The sequence below is a fragment of the Schistocerca serialis genome, chromosome 12, assembly GCF_023864345.2.
Source record: "Schistocerca serialis cubense isolate TAMUIC-IGC-003099 chromosome 12, iqSchSeri2.2, whole genome shotgun sequence".
NCBI classification, from domain to species: domain Eukaryota; kingdom Metazoa; phylum Arthropoda; class Insecta; order Orthoptera; family Acrididae; genus Schistocerca; species Schistocerca serialis.
The window spans coordinates 26,782,521-26,804,828 of NC_064649.1; the positions used below are offsets into that span (position 1 = coordinate 26,782,521).

Consider the following 22,308-nt stretch of genomic DNA (forward strand, 5'->3'; position numbering starts at 1 on the left):
GGCTACTGATTCTGGCAGGAACCACATGTCACAGATGTCTGTAAACGTAATCATTTGATACTTTGTCAACATGTTATCTACAAAATAAATTTTGTTGTGCTACCTCTTGTCTTTCTTGGTGTTGCGTTTACGGTGGCCAGCAGTGTACATACTTCATTTAACTCCATGACTGGCTTTGGTCTTCACATACAGGGTGTTCAGAAATTCCCATACAAACTTCTGGGAGTTATAGAGAGGAATGAGTATGTAATATTTTGAATTGGAGCCCATGTCCAGAAATGTACCTTTTCTGTGCTACAGCCATTTGAAACCATGTTGGTTACACAACCACTTTTACAAGTAATTGATTAGGCATGATCCAGTAAATTACTTGTTTTACTATTCCACTCACTAACAGCCAAAAAAATTGCTCCTGTACTCATTGGCAGGTTTTCTTCAACATGATGTAGTGCAGCTTCTTCCAATCTGGGTATGTGGCATCTCCTCGGAGCACCATATTCACACTTGGCAGTCAGAGACTGTTGTCACATATGTGTAAGTCGCATTTGCATGAGTGTGTGTGTGTGTGTGTGTTGTCTAATTCTGATAAAGGCCTATTTAGCCGGGAGGTTCATCTGACCGCCTTTTGTTCTGCCTATCTGCAGCTCAGCATCTCCACTATGTGGTGAGTAGCAACTATCCTTTTCATAGTATTGTCATTATTCCATCCTGGATTTTCCATTATTTGAAATGTGTTTCACTTCTACACACATCAAAAAAAGTTTTGCATCACCCCGGTTCCCAGAGCTCCTGAAGTTAGACATTGACTGTGGATATTGTCATAGACTCAGTCCCTTTGACTGTTCAGACATGTCATTAAACCTGCCCAAAGATGTAAAGAACCATGTACAACAATGTACGGAGGGGGTCCGACAGCCGATCAGTTCCAGTCATTCCACCAGGAAGGAGGTGCATGGCACGTGTTGTCTGTTGTTCAACCATGCCTAGATGGTCAGTACCATGGTTCGATCACCTCCACATTGTTACTTTGCGCCAGGAAGGGCTCTCAACAATGGAAGTGTCCAGGTGTTTTGGAGTGAACCAAAGCAATGTTATTCAGACATGGAGGCGATACAGTGAGACAGGAACTATCAATTACATGCCTCGCTCAGGACGCCCAAGGGCTACTACTGCAGTGATTGACCTCTACCTACGAATTATGGCTCGGAGGAACCCTGACAGCAATGCCATGTTGAATAACTCTTTTTGTGCAGCCACAGGACATCATGTTATGACTCAGATTGAGCGCAATAGGCTGCACAGTGCGCAACTTCACTCCAGACGTCCATGGTGAGGTCCATTTTTGCAACCATGACACCAGGCAGCACGGTACAGATGGGCCCAACAATATGCCAAATGGATCGCTCAGGATTAGCATCACGTTCTCTTCAATGATGAGTGTCACATATGCCTTCAACCACACAACTGTCGGAGACATGTTTGGAGGCAACACGGTCAGGCTGAATGCCTTAGACACACTGTCCAGGAGGTGCAGCAAGGTGGAGGTTCCCTGCGGTTTTGGGGTGGCATTATGTGGGGCCATCATACGCCGCTGGTGGTAAAAAAAAAGGGCGCCATAGTGGCTGTACGATACGTGAATGCCATCCACTGGCCAATAGTGCAACCATATTGGTGAGGCATTCGTCTTCATGGATGACAATCCACGCCCCCATCATGCACATCTTGTGAATGACTTCCTTCAGGATAACAACATCGCTCAACTAGAGTGGCCAGCATGTTCTCCAGACACGAACCCTATCAAACATAGATTGAACAGGGCTGTTTATCGATGACGTGACCCACCAACCACTCTAAGGGATCCATGCCAAATCACTGTTGAAGAGTGGGACAATCTGGACCAACAGTGCGTTGATGAACTTGTGGATAGTATGCCACGATGAATACAGGCATGTATCAGTGCAAGAGGGCGTACTATTGGGTATTAGAGGTACCGGTGTGTACAGTAATCTGGACTCCCCCCCCCCCTCCCCCCAGAAGGTGTTGCTGTATGGTGGTACAACATGCAATGTGCGGTTTTCATGAAGAATAAAAAAATAAAAAGGGCATAAATGATGTTTATGTGGATCTCTATTCCATTTTTCTGCACAGGTTCCAGAATTCTCGGAACCGAATTGATGCAAACCTTTTTTTCAATGTGTGTAAATAGAAGCAATGCTCAGATTGCCCCTCTCCAATATGACACTTGAGAGACCTTCAGCAGATTGAGAACAGGGGTGACAAGATGAAAGACTAATTTAAAGAAGTGGGGTGTCAATGATGCTGAGCTTTGTGAATGTGGGGCAAGGCACGACTCTCAACACTTGGTTTTCAGTAATCTGAGCAAAGCCTGTATTATGGAAGACTTGTTTGCAGCAAACAATAGTGCCAGTCTGCCTACTGAACATTGGACTCACAAAGCATGAAATTCTCACAATCAATAATTTTAGACTATAGTTTTAGAGTTATATTGTGGTTTAGTGGTTGTTAAAAAAACCTTGGATAAATAAATAACTTCTCATCTCATCCAGTATGTCTCCCCTGACCCCGGGTGCTGGGTGAGTTTTCCAAACTCTACCACTTTTCTTAAAGCTCATCAGTCCTTTTCCTTCACCCCTCTTCCTTCCCCTTCTGCCAGATGAAGGAGCCATTGGCTCTGAAGACTTGCATACATAATACCTTTATATGTGTGTTCTCCTGCCACCACTTGGTGAGTAGATTTTTTTATCTACCCAATTACATTATATTTTCAAAACTTGATTATTTTTGTTGATATAACTTCTAAAATATGAGGCCCATTGTAAATTTTGATGGGTATCCTCTCCTCTTCACAGTAGCAGTGACATATTTCCAAAATGAAACAGAACACAGCAAAGCCGGTATCTCGTAGATTTTCTTTCCTCAGTTGAACTATGTTTCACACATTAAACACACCAGAGGTAGGAATGCTGTAGAATGTGTAATTTTGCAAGTTAAGATATGGGAGTCTCAAAGGCATATTACTTTATTCTGTTCATTGACAGTAAGCTTATAATAGTGTAGTCTGTATAAAGTTAATAATGGAAAAAATAAATAAATCTGGACGAATATCAACACTTCTAAAAACGGCAGATATAATAGTTACAAAAATGAATGCAAACTTCAGATTTCATTCATCACTTAGAAACTTAGTATGCCTACACTTTCTAAAATGATGATACTTTTCCAATAATTAAAATTTCATCTCATACTAACCATGTATTGTCTCATTGGCACAATAATAAACATATGATGCATCTGGACTGAGCTTCCAAGTAGATTCGTTAGGGATGTCATTGTACGCATCCATCTTTGGCAGAACCATATTCACTTTTCCATACTTGGCTGCCTCTTTAGCTGCTTTGCTTGACCAGCTTCCTGCACAAGAGAAAAGAAAGATACATTTGTTTCAAATCAGAATTAATAAGCACAATGCCCAAACTTTTTCCCTACAAAATTGATTCAAAATGTATTTTCCGTTACTTTTTTAATCCACAAACAAAGATCAAAAGAAAAACAATTTGTAACAAAAACTAATCCTAGCTGTTAGTTCTTTTCTCTGTGAAGATAGAGGGCTATGCAGAGAAATGATATACATTCACTCATCATATTCTGTAGGTCTCATCAAGAACGGAAACATCAGGGATGTGGAATGAGTCATGGAATATACTAACAAAAGATAAGGAAATTACAGAAATTGAATCTTTTACTGTAAACAACTACTACTTGAATGAATGGCCATCGCCAAGTTGTGGCAACTGCAAACTTCAGTGTCCAGTTGCCGAAAATTCTGTGCACCACAACAGTAATAACTTCAATAGCTGCTTCACTATGCGGGCCATCTGGATACTCCCTTCCAGCACAAGTTTCTCTGGACTATGTTGGTGAGAATTGTCGCTCCAGCATATCTTGCCATCTCGCAGTCCACTCCTTCCCTGTCCAGACTGACATTCTCTCTCTCTCTCTCTCTCTCTCTCTCTCTCTCTCTCTCTCTCTCTCTCTCTCTACCCCCTCCCCCCTTTTTCCAACCCTCTTCTTTTCTCTTTCTCCCATGTCCCTCCCTACATCTCCCTATCCTTTCCTTCCCTCACTCCCCCACTCCCTCCCTCTACCTCTTATGTGTCTACCCTCTGAACTCCTTTTCTGTTGTTGTGCAGTCACTGAGTCATCTGTCAAAAGATCTGCCTCTCACTATACGCTGGTACACCCAACATACCTCATGCAGCCTTCCCTCCTTCCCTACCCCCTCCCCACTTCCATCTACCCAGCCAATGGCTCTCAGTAATCAATAGTCAATAGGGAGTCTTGTCACGGCCGCATGTCCGTGGGGGCATCCATTTCACCCCCTTGCAGTGATATGTGTGTTGCCATCCTGGACATTACTTCCCTTACTTGAGCATGGACCTAAAATCCTAATACAGAAAGAACATTCCCAGTTGCCTGGTGTGTTCTCATGTGTGCTTTAAGTCACTGAAACCAACATTGTCAACTATCTTTTACCTTCATCTTCAAGTGGGTGTACCTCTCTTCGAAAGCATTTTTGGTCTTTGTCCATATGACCTTATCCACTGATTGTTTCTCACAGTTTGTCCTCATTTAGCAAAACCAGTCAATATAGTATAACTGACGAGGCTGAAGCTTTCTTTTGATTTCACTCACATTTAGCAGATGTAAATACAAACTGCATTAAACAATATATTTATATTTTTCTGTTAATATGGTATACAGGCTAAGTTTTTGTGACGTCTTTGTCTTTTGTTAATGTAGACCTTGACTCATTCCACATCCCTGACAGTTTTCCTTCTTGCTGGAACTACAAAACACAATGAATAGATGGCAAATAAGATGTACTGTAAACAAGCATCTGTTGGTACAGTTGGCAACCATTTTCTTGGAAAATTACCATATGTAATTGAGTAACACTCACTCACTCTCTATCTATCTCTCTATTTCATTCTCTCTCTCTAGCTGACACCCCCTCCCACCACTGCCCAGCAGGTATTCATTTCACCAACTTTATATTAGAAATGAAAAATAAGCTATGTTTGTAGTGTAATACTGAAAAATTTCATTTCCATGTGTTCATGTAAACTCCTCCTAAATTATGAAACAAATTCCGTATGCTGTGCACAGCTGCTTCACATGTCTCCAACACACTTTTGTAATCGCCACCATGGCAACGCTTCTTCGTAGCTCTACAGACACCTACTGTTTTTGCCTGCAGCCATTTGCACTTTACAGTTGAGAGCTGTCAAAAGTACTGTCAGATGTCAGGGATTTCCTTAAGTTTACTCAACTCTAGTAATGTCCTAGTAGTAGAGAATAATTATATTAAAACTTCATGCATCATGTGGCATTTTTTCACACATCTCAATGTTTATGACTCATATCTCCTGATCTTTGTGTCATACAATGACATAATATTTTAGGTACCTTCAGTGGCATATATGGATACTGTCTGCAATATGTGTTGCAAATGGAGTCAATAGCAATAAGTGATAAATTTAAACATCATGTGCAGTTCAATAGTTTTTGATGCATCTCATTGTTTATGATGTCACACTTCCTGAACTAAGATAAGTTGATGGTTCTTACCGCCACACCAATTGCTGCTTGACAGTAATGGCTATGTGTACCAAGTTTCACTGAAATCGGCTCAGCTGTTTACAAGGAAATGTGGAACATAACACACACACACACACACACACACACACACACACACACACACACACACACACACACACACAGGTGTCCATCGTTAAAATGTCTATGAATACTAGCTGAGTACTATCTAACCATGATATTATTCACTTGTCTTCCTGTGGCCATTGTCAGAAACACACGGTCACATTACAGTAAACAAGTACGGTCTTAACTAAGGAAAATGCATTGCAGTGTGAATGATTTAAAGGTAGCTGTGCACGTATGAGGGTTGATCCAAAAGTAAGATTCCCAAAGAGCTCCAACCGCACGGGAAGGTGCTAGTGAAATCCGTCAACATAGCTGTGCACCGCTGTTCCCCCACTCTCGATTCCGCAGGGCTGCGCTTTGTTGCTCTGTCAGTATTGGCTCAGCAAGTGTCCGTTGATGTAGGTGCTCATTTTTGAACCTGCCAAGTACGAGATTCAGTCCATAATTTGGTTTTTGCAAGTAAAAGGAACTCCACTCATGCATATTCACTGTCTGTTGACACATGTGTATGGCAACAAGTATATGTCTGTTCAACATGTCCAAAAATGATGCAGGGAATTTAGTGCTGGTCAAAAAGTGGTCCACAATGAGGAATGGAGTGAAAGACCTTCAGTTTTGGAGGCGGTTATCAAGATGGTCCAATGTGAAGTGCTTCAAAACAGGAGGTTCACCATCTGTGAGCCTGTTGCTCAGATTCCTGAGAGTTCTTACACTACAGTTGAAAGAGCTTTGACAGAAAAATTGGGGTATCACCTTGATAGGTACCGTGCATGCTGACAGCAGAACACAAGGAAAAATGCCTTCACTCTGCTCACCAGTTTATTCAAGAGTGTCAAGAAGATAAGGAAGGGTTTTTGGACTCCATTATTACAAGAGACGAAATCTGGGTGTTTCATTTCACTCCCAAAATGAAAGAAAAATCTAAACAATGGCATCACTCAGGGACATCAGTCACAAGGAAGTTCAAACAAACTCCTTCTGCTGACAATGCACATGGCCACTATGTTTTGAGATCATAGGGGACACTGGTGTTCGATTTCATGGACCCTGGGACAACGAGAGTCATTGTGAAACACTACGAAAACTCAAGGGAGCTCTCCAGAGCCACCAGAGAGGATGACTGACAGAAAGTGTAACACTACTCCACTATAACACCTGACCTCATGTCTCCCGCCAAACCCAAGAAGTTTTGACAAACTTTGGTTGGACTGTCATGCCCCTCCCACCTTACAGTCCAGACCTCACACATAGTGATTATCACTTGTTCCCCAAGTCAAAGGAACACTTGGGTGGCCAATGCTTCCAGAGCAGTGATGAAGTCAAGGAAGAGGTAGGTAGTGGAGTTCTATGACATGGGGATACAGAAATTGAAGGGTCATCTACAAAAATGGGACTTGATATGCTTGGGCATTGAGTCAAACAGAGCTTGGATGGGGTGTACAGGTACAGCTGCCCATGCAGCTTCAACACGATACCACAGATCACCAAAAGTAGTGACTGGCGCATTGTGATGAGCCAGTTGCTCGGCCACCATTGACCAGACGTTTTCAATTGGTGCGAGATCTGGAGAATATGCTGGCCAGGGTAGCAGTTGAACATTTTCTGTATCCAGAAAGGCCTGTACAGGACCTGCAACATGCGCTCGTGCATTATCCTGATGAAATTTAGGTTTTCGCAGGGATCGAATGAAGGGTAGAGCCGTGGGTTGTAACACATCTGAAATGTAACGTACACTGTTCAAAGTGCTGTCAATGCGAACAAGAGGTGACCGAGACATGTAACCAATGGCACCCCATACCATCACACCAGGTGATAGGCCAATATGGCGATGACGAATATACGCTCCCAATGTGCGTTCACCGCAATGTCGCCAAACACGGATGTGACAATCATGATGCTGTAAACAGAACCTGGAAACAGAACCTGGATTCATCCGAAAAAATGATGTTTTGCCATTCATGCACCTAGGTTCGTCGTTGAGTACACCATCGCAGGTGCTCCTGCCTGTGATGCAGCGTCAAGGGTAACTGCAGCCACGGTCTCCGAGCTGATAGTCCATGCTGCTGCAAACGTCATCGAACTGTTTGTGCAGGTGGTTGTTGTCTTGCAAACGTCCCCATCCGTTGACTCAGGGATCGAGACACGGCTGCACAATCCTTTACAGCCATGCGGATAAGATGCCTTTCATCTCGACTGCTAGTGATACGAGGCCATTGGGATCCAGCACGGTATTCTGTATTACATTCCTGAACCCACCGATTCCATATTCTGCTAACAGCCGTTGGATCTTCACCAATGTGAGCAGCAATGTTGCAATACGATAAACCGCAATCGCGATAGGCTACAATCCAACCTTTATCAAAGTCAGAAATGTGATGGTACGCATTTCTTCTCCTTACACGAGGCACCACAACAATGTTTCACCAGGAAACGCCGGTCAACTGCTGTTTGTGTATTTAGAAATCGGTTGAAAACTTTCCTCATGTCAGCACGTTGTAGGTGTCGCCACCAGCGCCAACCTTGTGTGAATGCTCTGAGAAGCTAATCATTTGCATATCACAGCATCTACTTCCAGTCAGTTAAATTTCACGTCTGTAGCACGTCGTCTTCGTGGTGTAGCAATTTAAATGGCCAGTAGTGTATTTTGAATAGAGTTAGTAGCAAAGAAGTAATACATTTATACGTCACACATGATATGGCAGTTTCTCAGGCACCTCAGAGTTTACGACATAATACATCCTGAAATACGAGTTGTACAATGATAAATTTTGCTGGTTCATTCAGTGGTATATTTGAATACTATCTGCAAAATGAGTCATGACTACAGTCTACATCTACATCTACATCTAAATCTACATTTACATATATACTCCGCTAACCACCGAGCAGTTTGTGGCGGAGGGCACAATTTGCACCAAAGACATAGTTCCCCCGCTCTGTTCCACTCGTGGATCCCGCAAGGGAAAAAAGATTGTCTGAATGCCTCAGTACGAGATCTAATTTCCCTTATCTTTGAATGGTGATCATTGTGCGATTTGAAAGTTGGCGGTAATAATATACGCTCTACATCCTCGGCAAAGATCAGATTGCAGAATTTAGTGAGCAGCCCCTTCCATTTAGCATGTCGTCTATCTGCAAGTGTGTCCCACTTCAAACTTTCTATGAGATTTTTAACGCTCTTGTGATGGCTAAATGTACCAGTCATGAATCTTGCTGCTCTCTTTGGACCTTCTCAATCTCCTGAATCAGACCCAACAGGTAAAGGTCCCATACAGACGAACAATACTCTAATACTGGACGAACTCAAGATTTGTAAGCAATTTCCTTTGTTGAAGGACTGCATCGCCTCAGGATTCTACCAATATACCACAATCTAGAGTTTGCCTTCCTCATTACTTGTGTAATCTGATCATTCTATCTGAGATCATTTTGAATAGTCACACCCAGATACTTGACGGATGTTACCGCTTCCAAAGACTGGGCATTTATTTAGTACTCGTACATTAATGGCGATTTTCATCTTGTTATACGCAGGAGGTTGAACTTACTAATATTGAGAGATAACTGCCAGTCATTACACCACACATTTATTTCCTGCAAATCCTCACTGATTCGTTCACAACGTTCATGTGATACTACTTTCCTGTAGACTACAGCATCATCGGCAAACAGTCTAATGCCACTGTCAATACCATCAACCAGATTGTTTATGTAAATCGTAAAAAGCGGTGGACCTATTACGCTACCATGGGGCACACCTGAAGTTACACTTGTTTCTGTTGAAGTCACGCCATTCAGGATGACATACTGCTCCCTGTCAGTTAGAAAACTTTCTCTCCAACCGCATATGTCATCGGATAGATCTTAAGTGCGCACTTTTTGGACCAAGTGACAGTGCGACACTGAGTTGAATGCCTTTCGAAAGTCAAGAAATATGGCATCAACCTGGGAGACGGTATCTAGAGCCTGTTGTATATCATGCACATAGAGGGCCTGCTGTGTCTCTCATGACTGCTGCTTCCTAAAACCGTGCTGGTTTCTGCAGATGAACTTCTCAGAGTCTAGAAAGGTCATTATGTCTGAACAAAAAATATGTTCCATGATTCTACAACAATTTGATGTGAGTGAAATTGGCCGGGAATTATGTGCACCCGATTTTCTACCTTTTCTATAGATTGCTATGACCTGGGCCTTCTTCCAGTCCCATGGATCTTTCTGCTGTTCCAATGATCTCTGATAGATGATGGATAAGAATGGTGCTACATTTGTAGCATAGTCAACATGAGTGAGTAGTAAAGAAGTAATAAACTAAAACAGCATGCTTCATGCAGCAGTTTTACTGCATGAATAACTAAAATGTAGTAAGCAACACACTTTTTTCGTTTTTTCATTTTTTGGGGGTTGTCAGTTTTGTAGAGGCTTTACATTATGTGGGAAGTTTGTGCTCTCATTCTCAAATACTGACTGTCTAAAGTAAGTCACATCCACAGTGTGTGGTCTAGTGGCGAGTCCCAGGTTCGACTCCCAGCCTGGTTGAGGAGTTTCTCTGCCCGGGGACTGGGTGTTTATGTTGTCCTCATCATTTCATCATCATCCATGGCAGTGGCTACACTGGACTGTGAAAAAAAAATTGGACTGTGTAAAAATTGGGACTCCGTACGGGCGCTGATGACCGTGCAGTTCAGTGCTCCACAAACCAAAACATCATCACCATCATCATCATCATCACATTCACATGTCATGAGCTATGCTGCCTTTTCATCCCAGCCCATTTGATACGTAAGTGGTTCTCACCCCCCACATAGATTATTTCCAGACAGTAATTCATATGTGTATCAAGTTTGGTTTAGGAGATGTGGAACAAATATACATACTTACATATGTACATAAGTACATCTATTCTTATAATATATACAAATTTAGCTGGTATAAGCACAATTAGGGATAAGAAATAGAGTGATTGTGTATTGTTAATACTGTTGTGGTTCTTTTGTTATTGTATGACTTGCCTATTCCACATACCTGAAGGTTCTGCTTCTCAGTATGACCTTCAGAATACAATGAATGACTGAATCAATGAATGAATGACAATACTCCTTGCCAATAAATTGGTGAGGGACTAATAAATGTAATCATACAGTTGTCTAAGACAGTTCCTCCACCTCTCTGTATCATCAGTTTGAGACAATCAGATCATAGCACATAATATCATAAATCCTAACATTTGTAAGCAACACATATTTCATATGTTATTGTGTATATGACACACTGGGGAAAACCATCACCTTTTCTCACAAGCCTGGTTTTGACACTACATGTTGTAACTTAATTTATAGATTGAAAGCTGCTCGTGGAGGTTTGAATATTGTACAGTAAGCCTACAACCTTGTGTAATAATACCACATACATTAATACATGGAAAAAATGTATCTCAAATATTAACAATTCCTGACAATATTCCATCAGAGTAATAGACTTTCATGGATGTAATACTTGTAAAGTTCATGACTCCTTTTGACTATGAGATTGGTGATAGTGCTACAGTGAAATATAAATAAGGAAATAAGTTCTGAATTTGGAATGTTCATGTCACATTACACAATACTGTTTTTGTAACTTACCAGTCACAATGTAATCAGCACTTCCACCAGCTGGCATGAGGTTCATTGGAACTGCTGAAAATATACCTGTTGCGCCACCTTGTAGGAAAAGTATTTTGTAATTATCTGGTACTTTTCTGCAAAGAAGCAAAACATCATCCTAGTAATACACATTATCAATGCAATTAAGAAAACTGAACATAATCATAAGGGATCTCTTTCCTATTATCTACTAATATATTACTTTTGTTTCTGTATTTAATTTATCAGAAATGTATTTATTTTCTTATTTTGTTCATTTAAGTTCATTATATTGTTCTTTGTTGATTACATTTACTCTGGTGTTGTCTCTTTCCAACTGATTTAAGTTTTTGAACATTTTATAGGGAAAATTCTACCTTCCATATACATTATGTTCAATGTTCAACACTAGAATTAATGTAATCAGTAAAGAACAATGGATAAAACATTATAAAAAATGTAGTACAATAAAACCACTGCAACAAATGAGGAATATCGTTTCAAAAATATTATATCTATCAATGAACAAAACTAACTTCAATACATTTTTGTATAGTTTCCAAAGTGGTTTCCATGCTGTGAAATCAGATAGTAACAAATCCTATTTCACAGAGTAAATAGCTGCTGAAAACTGCAGTTTTTTTTTTTTTTTCTCCAAATTGTACTCAGTCCTGCATAGTGTGTGTTTCAAATTGTATTGTGTCCAACATTTACTGTTCACAAAGCTGATTAGTTTCTTTGCTGAGCTGATTGTATTGTCAATGAGTGCATTTTTCTCGACAATGCTACATGTTCAATAATGTCAGTTATCTTTCACTTGTGAGTTGTTTGTAAGAGCACAGCTCTTTTGTTGATGGAGGAAGAAACTGCTGTAGGTGGTAATTCAAGAGGAAGCCAAAAGAGGGAAAATAAAATAAAAAAGGACTATCAATTTAAATGACCATACAGTAGAGTGAGTGAAGCAAAAAAGAGTGATGTGAGTAATTTGCTATGCTAATGTTTTGGGATGACAAATGGAGTGTAGGAGATGTAGATTATTGATGCAGTTCCTATGATAATTGGTAATGAGACAGAAGTTGGTATGTCAGTTTGTGGTTGCTTGGAAGAGTAAGAAGAATTGCACCAAAATTGAAGAGAAACTGATAGAATGGCAATTATGAACATTCTAAAAATCAAAATGTTTAACCATAAGATTTAGATTTTGGATTAACAGTTTTGTTTAATGACAACACAAACAAGCATTTAAATAAAGAATTGAAAGGTATTATGAATTGTATATCAAAATGATTAATGTGAATCTTTTAATTTTGTAATAATATGGTTTTAAAAAATATGTTAGTTTGATATTAGATTAGATTAGATTAGATTAGATTAGATTAGATTACTACTAGTTCCATGGATCATGAATACGATATTTCGTAATGATGTGGAACGAGTCAAATTTTCCAATACATGACATAATTAGGTTAATTTAACAACATACTTAAGTTAATATAACAACTTTATTTTTTTGTGTTTTTTTATTTTTATTTTTTTATTTTTTTAAATATTTTTTTTTTTTCTTAATTTATATCTAAAAATTCCTCTATGGAGTAGAAGGAGTTGTCATTCAGAAATTCTTTTAATTTCTTCTTAAATACTTGTTGGTTATCTGTCAGACTTTTGATACTATTTGGTAAGTGACCAAAGACTTTAGTGCCAGTATAATTCACCCCTTTCTGTGCCAAAGTTAGATTTAATCTTGAATAGTGAAGATCGTCCTTTCTCCTAGTATTGTAGTTATGCACACTGCTATTACTTTTGAATTGGGTTTGGTTGTTTATAACAAATTTCATAAGAGAGTATATATACTGAGAAGCTACTGTGAATATCCCTAGATCCTTAAATAAATGTCTGCAGGATGATCTTGGGTGGACTCCAGCTATTATTCTGATTACACGCTTCTGTGCAATAAATACTTTATTCCTCAGTGATGAATTCCCCCAAAATATGATGCCATATGAAAGCAATGAGTGAAAATAGGCGTAGTAAGCTAATTTACTAAGATGTTTATCACCAAAATTTGCAATGACCCTTATTGCATAAGTAGCTGAACTCAAACGTTTCAGCAGATCATCAATGTGTTTCTTCCAATTTAATCTCTCATCAATGGACATACCTAAAAATTTGGAATATTCTACCTTAGCTATATGCTTCTGATTAAGGTCTATATTTATTAATGGCGTCATACCATTCACTGTACGGAACTGTATGTACTGTGTCTTATCAAAATTCAGTGAGAGTCCGTTTACAAGGAACTACTTAGTAATTTTCTGAAAGACAGTATTGACAATTTCATCAGTTAATTCTTGTTTCTCAGGTGTGATTACTATACTTGTATCATCAGCAAAGAGAACTAACTTTGCCTCTTCATGAATATAGAATGGCAAGTCATTAATATATAATAAGAACAACAAAGGACCCAAGACTGACCCTTGTGGAACCCCATTCTTGATAGTTCCCCAGTTTGAGGAATGTGCTGATCTTTGCATGTTACGAGAACTACTTATTTCAACTTTCTGTACTCTTCCAGTTAGGTACGAATTAAACCATTTGTGCACTGTCCCACTCATGCCACAATACTTGAGCTTGACTAGCAGAATTTCATGATTTACACAATCAAAAGCCTTTGAGAGATCACAAAAAATCCCAATGGGAGGTGTTCGGTTATTCATATCATTCAAAATTTGACTGGTGAAAGCATATAAATCCTATTTAAGTCAGTTGGCAGCAAGACAGTCTTTATGAACACACTATACACTGTAATGTTTTTGTTGTGAAAATTTTAATTTTGTATTAAAAGATAATGTTCTTCTATAATAATAATAATTATTATTATTAGTCAGTTATGAATTTACATTATTAATCACTTTTTATTTGTACATTTTACAAATTATTGGATCAGAATATATTAAGTCCAACATCATTTTCCTTAAATTTGAAGAAAACAATTGCAAATTGATTTTGCTTTTTAATGTTCCTAGAATAAAGCCTCATACACAGTAGCTTTGTATTTTACAAACTATAAAAAATTTTGTAGTATAAGAGTAACCAGTTTTCTGACTCTCTTAAAAATTTTTCTTTCTGAGCATAATACAACTTGAAATAATGCTCCTCAAGTAGGGAAGACATGATTCACTAGTACAATCAGTGAATTCGCTCTACCACACTAGAAAAGATCCAAAGGGCTATTAAAAGTCTGAGAAATCATAAAGCATGTGGTCCAGATGGAATAAACTTCAAACTTATTAAGTATGGATGGATGCTCTGTGAGTTAAGGCTTTTACATTTATTTTGTGACTAACTGATGACATTGTAAGGAGCAGAAATTCCCCAAACAATAATATTTTTAACATTAAAAGAACTTTAGAAAAATAACACAAACTCAGTCTAGAAACACATGTTGCTTTGAGAAAGCTTTTGACTTAGTCATTAGAATCAAAATATGGATAGTAATGGAAGGAAGATGATATCTGGAACATCTTATACAGACAATCAAAAACTTTTATGTTCTAAAATAAACATAAAACAGGCAGTTCAATTACAGAAAAGATAATAATAAATCGAGGTGTCAGGCTAGGATGTATGAGGATCATCCACAAAGTAAACAATGTTTTGTGCATACAGTCCACACACCTGTCTTGTGATAGCCACTCATTGGTTTCTTGTGTTCAGTGTGATGCAAAGAGATGATGCATGTGTCGGATCTTGTGATGTTGTAAGTGCAGAGATAGCTGTGACCATGGCTGTAGTGATTGCAAATTGCATTGGATGTGAGGTGTTAGTCTTTTTCTGCAGGCGGCAAATGTTAGACCCTGTGATGTTCACCACAAAGATGTAACGAGTGCAGCCAATGTCCAAAATTGACGCATAATGTTTAAGAATGGGAAAACAGATGTTCATGACGAAGGGAGATCAGGGAGACCTTCTATCATCACAGATGTACTGAAACAAAAGGTGAATCACACTGTTTGAAAGAATTGACAATTCACAATTAGAAATGAGTCTGAGAAATGTCAGGAAATATCTCATTCGACTGTGCATGAAACTTTCATTCATAACATAGGGTACCACAAGATCAGTGCACGGAGGGTGCCATGCCTGCCGACGGATGACCAGAAAGCTGCAAGAATCGATGCTGCATTAGCATTCTTGGAGCATTAGGAAAGGGATGTCAACACATTTATTGACCAGACTGTTACAGGAGATGAGACATGGGTTTCTCACAGAACCCCCACAATGAAGCAACAGTTTACAGAGTGGCATCATCCTCAGTCACCAGAGAAGCCATGGGATTTCAAACAAACTGCACCAACTCAAAAATTGATGGCTTCTGTATTCTGGGACATCAATTTCATGCTATGCAATACAACAGTCAACAGTGATGCCTAGTGTGGTGTGGAAAATCTTTGTCAGGCTATCCAAAACTGCTGATGAGGCGAGCTCTCACACGGAATTGTCCTGTTGCACAACAATACATGTCTGCATATTTCCTGGGAGACTCTAGCCTTGACTGTGGTGAGACATACAGTCTGGACCTGGCAACGTTGGACGTTTTCCTGTTCCCAAAACTGAAGGAGCATGTTGCTGGTAAATGTTTCACCAATGATGAAGACATAAAGGATGCTGTTGTGACCTGGGTAAATAGTCAGGTGGCCACACAATATGAAGAGGGTATACACAAACTGGTGCCAACACACAGAAAGTGCCTTAATTGCAGTAATATGAACATTACTACACCACTGCTGCTGTGCCCTCCATACTTCTGCCGGTGGACTGCCACCAGACTAATGATCCAGTTCCGCCTCTCAAAGCCTCTATAGTGCATTTTTGTTGCAAGATGGGACACCAGTCTTCCTCGGCATGCCTTCAGGCACCTCCTACCTAACATTGGTGCCTCCCTCCCTGACACGAATACCTCCTATACTGACACGGGTGCTCCCACCCTGACGCACTCGCCTCCTGCACTGACACGGGCACCTCCAACCCTGACGCAGATGCCTCCTGTACTGACACGGGTGCCTTCCATCCCGACACAGACACCTTCTGCACCAACTCGGGCACCTCTCATCTTGATGCAGACGCCTTCTGCACTGACTTGGACACCTCCCATCCTGATGCAGATGCCTCCTGCACCAACTTGGACGCCTCCCACCTTGACGCAGATGCCTTCAGCACTGACTTGGACACCTCCCATCCCGAGGCAGATGCCTCCTGCACCAACTCGGGCACCTCCCACCTTGACACAGATGCCTTCTGCACTGGCTTGGACACCTCCCAATCTGATGCAGATGCCTCCTGCACTGACTTAGATGCCTCCTACCCAGACACAGATGCCTCCTGCACTGACACGGGGACCACCCACCCTGACCCAGGCACCTCATGCACTGACTCAGGGGCCTCCCACCCTGACACAAAATCCTCCTGCACTGACTATGGTACCTCTCACCCTGATGCAGATGTTTCCTGCACAGACACGGGCACCTCCTACTCCGATGAATATGCCTCCTGCATCGACACGGGGGCCTCCTACCCTGATACGTATGCCTCCTGCACCTCCCACCTTAATGGACTGGGCCACAATCAGCAACATGTAGTCAGTGCCCCGATGCAGCTGAATGGCAGGCAATGCAGTATTGGCAGCGAAGGTGTGATAATGTACGATTTACTACACCACTCATTCCCTAGAGGCAAAGCACAACCACTTGCATAAGTAAGTTACTTAAATTATAATCAGCAATTTCTTTTCCCAGTAGGATCACAAAGCAAAACTTACAAGAGGTCTCGCATGTCCTGCTGGACTCTGTTGTTGAGTTCTGTGTATTTGGCAGACCGGTGGCTCATCTCCATGATGCTCATGCCAGTGTTGTCGTAGTCCAAGAGCTCACGTTGAGCCTGAAGCAATATCTGGAAGAAAGACACAAATTTCTGAAATGTTGTTCATATGTCTGCACCCCAAACATAAATATGCTTAAATTTGTGAAATGCATGTATCTAAAGCATTAAATGGCATTAACCTGGTAGTTGGTTGCAGTAAACATCCCAACTAGTTACAAATACAGCTAAACAAAAAAGGTAGATCAAAGGAGCAATACAAGATCAACATGTGAGGTGTTAGTCTTTTTCAATCGTGTTGATGTACGTAATATGCATAAATGTTCTTACTGGAGATTTGTCCATTATTTAATATAGATTTTCTGTATTTACTTGTCAGGTTCAGTTGTCACAGCAAAAAGTGTTATATATGGCAAACTGTGTTAGATATGGTACGAACGTAGACATCAAGCTGCACTACACTTCAATTTGTTCTCCTTCATCTTCTTTTTACTGTTAATCCTGCCTAGTGTGGGATCCACTAGCAAATTCATTTTATTAACTTCACGGCTGGATGCGCTTCTTGTTGCTGCAATCACTAATTAAATAAATGAAGGAAGTCTTGTGCTGTCTGTGAATCGTATAAATTTTGCACATCTTCACATTTTTGTGAAGCAATGACCATTAAATTTCAGGCATGCAGCAACATGAATCCCACATCTTCTTCTTCTTCTTCTTCTAATATTAGAGTTGTTCAGTCAAAATATTGGAAGAAGAAGAAGAAGAGGAAGAAGAAGAATAAGAAGTGGAATTTATGTGACTGAATGCCCAAAATCTACTGGAGCTGTATAAACTTTGTCTAGCATCTGAGGCCTCTTCAAATGTTTGTGTACTTCATTTTCTGATGTGAGAATTGGGGACCAGCCCAGCATTTACCTAAATAAGTGTTGGTGTCTGCCTACTAAGCACACTCAGTCTGTAACAGACATGATCATTAATCTGCCATGTGGATTCGTCCAAGTCTGGTTATCCTTCCTGTCTCACAAGCTAGCGATTTGGCCATAATGGCTGTTACCACAACGATTGAGGACAAATTTCAAAAAAACAAAAAAAACCATAAAATTTCAAAAAATGAGTTACACTGTACTTGCATTCGTGTACTTCTAAACGAGATGAATCCATGGCTGAACATAGATTTGATGAAAACTTACTGCTCTGAGCATTCAATAAGCAATCCAACAATTGTTTTTTCTCGGCCACTATGTGTAGTCTTCAAAATGGCGTCTGTAAAGGAGATTCATTCCAAGCAGACAGCTGACATTGAGTTTCTTTTGCCAGAAAACTGGAGCATCACAGATGTTCTTAGGTGCCTGCAGAATTTCTACAGGGACCTGGCAGTGAATAAAAGCACGGTGAGTCATCGGTAGAGCCATGTGTTATCGTCGCAATACGGTCGAGCGAACTCATCCGATCTGCCATGTGCTAGCCTGCTGCACACAGCTGCAACTCCTGCGATGCTGCACAACGTGCAGGCACTCTTATTCAAGGTGATCGACGAGTCACAATCGAACACCTCACAACACAACTGGACATCTCTGTTGGTTGTGCTGACACACTCGGCCACCAGATGGGATACTCAAAGGTATGTGCCTGCCGGGTTTCCTGCCGCCCAACAGAAAACCACAAGAGCAACAAAGGACAATCTGCGAGGAACTGCTTGCACCTTATGAGGCTGATCGTGACAATTTTTTGTCGAACATCATCACAGGCAATGAAAATATGTTGATCACTTCAAACCAGAAACAAAATGGCAATCCATGGAGTGGTACCACACCACCTCTCCTCCCAAGAAAAAGTTCAAGGTCACAATCTCCGTCGCTAAAGTCATGGTGACAGTCTTTCTGGGACTCCGAAGAGGGTATTCTGTTAGATCTCCTTCCCTTGATGGTGCTACAATCAACTCTGACGTGTATTGCGCTACCCACCAGAAAATGGAAAAACAAGCAAGACATTGGCTTTGATATTGACCAGTAGAGTGGTACCTTGTGGGCATACAAGCCTTTCCAGTAATGTGGCATTAAGGCGGTCACATTGAACAAATATTACATTGAAAAATAAGGTTTTGTAGCCAAAACAGTGGGGAATCCTGAATAAAACCTACCTGCTCCCAGAAAAAAATGTGTTATACACACCTTGTATTTGCCTGTTTAATCTTGAAAACAGAACTGTGAAATTTTCTAAGCTTGACATGCAGAAAAACAAGTTTTGCCAAATGTGAACATCTACTGCTTGTGGTAGACATTTATTGTTAGTTTTCAACAAAGTAGCTCACTACCCCACTCCTTAATCAGTGGACACAGTTACATTTTGATACCATCAAAAAAGGAATTGAGAAAACTTGAAACCATAACCTTACCATCACACTGTCATCAGGTTCTGAGCAACCACATTATGTGTATGGTTGTTCTGGCTAAGGATTGGCATGTGTACAATTTCAATACCACTGCTAACAGTCTAATAAAAGAAAAACTACCTTTCAATATGCCTGGAGTCACAGTTCTTATTTTTTTATATATTAAAAAAACCAAGGTAGTTCCATCTGCAAACTCGAAATGACATACTTTTCCTCTCCAATCACTGCTGAAGTGAAGAAAACTAACATAGGTAGCTTCAAGGACATGATCAATCAGCTGCAAAAAAATCTGGAAACCATGTATGTGTTGAAAACGCTGAGTACATAAATATACTAAAGATATTTTTTGATACATCATCAAAAGAAGTATAATGGTCATGAGGGCTCAGTTTGAAGCTGGAATAATCACTGGCGACAGTTCTACTCTAGGCAATGAGATTCCAGGCTGAATGTGTCTGACACCATTGAAAACAAGCTTGTTGGTGTAATGAGCTCACCGGTAGTTGGCACAGTGGACGCTGTGAGCTCAGCCCCCCCCCCACCTTTCTCTGAGCTGCCTGTTTACAGTTCTTGTGGTCACTGAAGCACCAGTTGCACGTCAGATCGATGACAATGATGAATCCAGGGCCCTGAATGCCTCTCTTGATGATTACTCGTTCCTCACATTCTGTTGTCTATCCAGGCCACTGTGTTTGGCCATGGTTCACCCACTGCTGCCAACAGTGATGAATAGTGGCATTGCTCCTATTCAAATACTGAGCAATTTTCCAGTAACTCCAATCAGTTTCTTTGAGCCCTATCACTCATCCTCTCTCAAATGCTGACATATGCGTATATTGTTCACATGCCTGTCTGCAAGGCACAGTTACGGAACAATATTCACAATCACTTTATGCCCTGGTATTGACATATCCCCTATTTAGTATCATTGCCAGTTGCATGGTGAAACTGCACTGCAGTGACACACATTCATACGACAATTGCCAAAGCCTACACTTTTGCATTTTCCGTCGATACTTGTATGAATATGAGTTGGTAACCAATTTCATATTTCTTGGTGCACCGTTTTTGTTTTTTAGTCTTAGAGTGTATATGCATAAAGCAAGAGCTACCAGTAATGAGGTTTGGTATTTGATTTGTGGTGCACTCAACTGTGCGGTCATCAGCGCCTGTACAAATTCCCAATTTTTACACATTCCAATTTTTTCATAATCTAATCTAGCCACTGTCAAGAATTATGATAATGATGATTGTGATGATGAAATGTTGAGGAAAACACAAACACCCAGTCCCTGGGCAGAGAAATTCCCCAACCCGGTCGAGAATCGAACCTGGGACCCCGTGATCCAGAGGCAGCAATGCTAGCCACTAACTATCAGTAATGGTTGTGTGATACAGTAAGTGGTTCTTGTAAAGGACTTTGCTATATAACACAGGCTTCAAAGCTCGTAAAACACATACCTCATGCATGCAGACAACTATGGTGAAAAATTGTCTCATTGCAGTCCATGCAACAATGATGGTGATGACATCAGGTACTATGCTGTGCACAGCAGTGTAGATGTAACCAACCATCAGCTGGCTGTCATTGTTGTGTATGAGAACGTACATGTGCGGACATAGAACCATTGGCTCTATGCCCCAATAATATCGCTGTGCTGCCGCAGCAAGAACAACTGTATCTTTGCCAGATCAGTTCTCTGTCGTACGCGCTCTATGCTACACGCATTGTTATATGCTACTAGAATAAAAGTATTTGTAGTAAGTGACAGAAGTGCGCTGGCTGGTGTGGCCGGGCGGTTCTAGGCGCTACAGTCTGGAACCGTGCGACCGCATCGGTCGCAGGTTCGAATCCTGGCTCGGGCATGGATGTGTGTGTTGTCCTTAAGTTAGTTAGGTTTAAGTAGTTCTAAGTTCTAGGGGACTGATGACCTCAGATGTTGAGTCCCATAGTGCTCAGAGCCATTTGAACCATTTGACAGAAGCGCGAGTGATTATTTATCGTCGTAATTACAACATCCGCTCTCCACTACCTACATACTGAAAAGTAACGCCTCTGAATTTAGTATTCTGTTCTCAGTATCGGTCACAGTATTATGTGTTATGCATATTACTCAGTCAACTTTCCTGCTTTGCTGACATAAGTTGCAACCCTCTGTCACTAGGGGGCTCTGAATTGTAGCACGTAATGTGGCAGTGTTTAATATAAGTACGTCGGTGCGTGCTGTAATGAGTTTCTGACAGCAGAAAACGTGCCTCCAATTGAAATCCATAAAAGAATGGAAGTTGTGTACGGTAATGACTGTATCGACATCAGTAACGTGCGATGTTGTGTTGTTCGTGCTCGTACTGAAGGAAATGGTGGTTCTAACCTCAAACTGTCTGGCAGAGCTCTGAGTGGACGACAGCATACGGCAACTGAGGAGACTCACCGGAATGAGGTTTATGAACTCATCAGAAAAAATCGTTGGATAATGCTGACACAGCTCCCAGGTTAAGTGTGGCAAATCACGAGAGCGTGTACTGGCCATCATTGCAGAACTACAGTACAGAAGACTCGTGTGCATGGTGCGTGCATCGAATGCTCATTTCTCATTTGAACCTCGAATGCTCACTCCTTACGTGAAACAAAGGTGATTGGACGTATGGGATCACCATTTGACCCCAAAAACAAGA

The 22,308-nt window shown here is 40.7% G+C and overlaps 1 protein-coding gene across 1 annotated transcript in view; it reads right to left on the minus strand.

Annotated features, from left to right (window-relative positions):
• LOC126428458 (phosphoserine aminotransferase) overlaps nt 1-22,308 on the minus strand; it is a 111,823-nt gene that overhangs the window by 29,206 nt on the left and 60,309 nt on the right. The window contains exons 3-5 of the mRNA XM_050090392.1: nt 17,182-17,312; nt 11,367-11,482; nt 3,271-3,432 (exon numbers count right to left, since the gene is read on the minus strand). Coding sequence (XP_049946349.1) covers nt 3,271-3,432; nt 11,367-11,482; nt 17,182-17,312 — 409 coding nt within the window. The remainder of the gene's footprint in view (nt 1-3,270; nt 3,433-11,366; nt 11,483-17,181; nt 17,313-22,308) is intronic.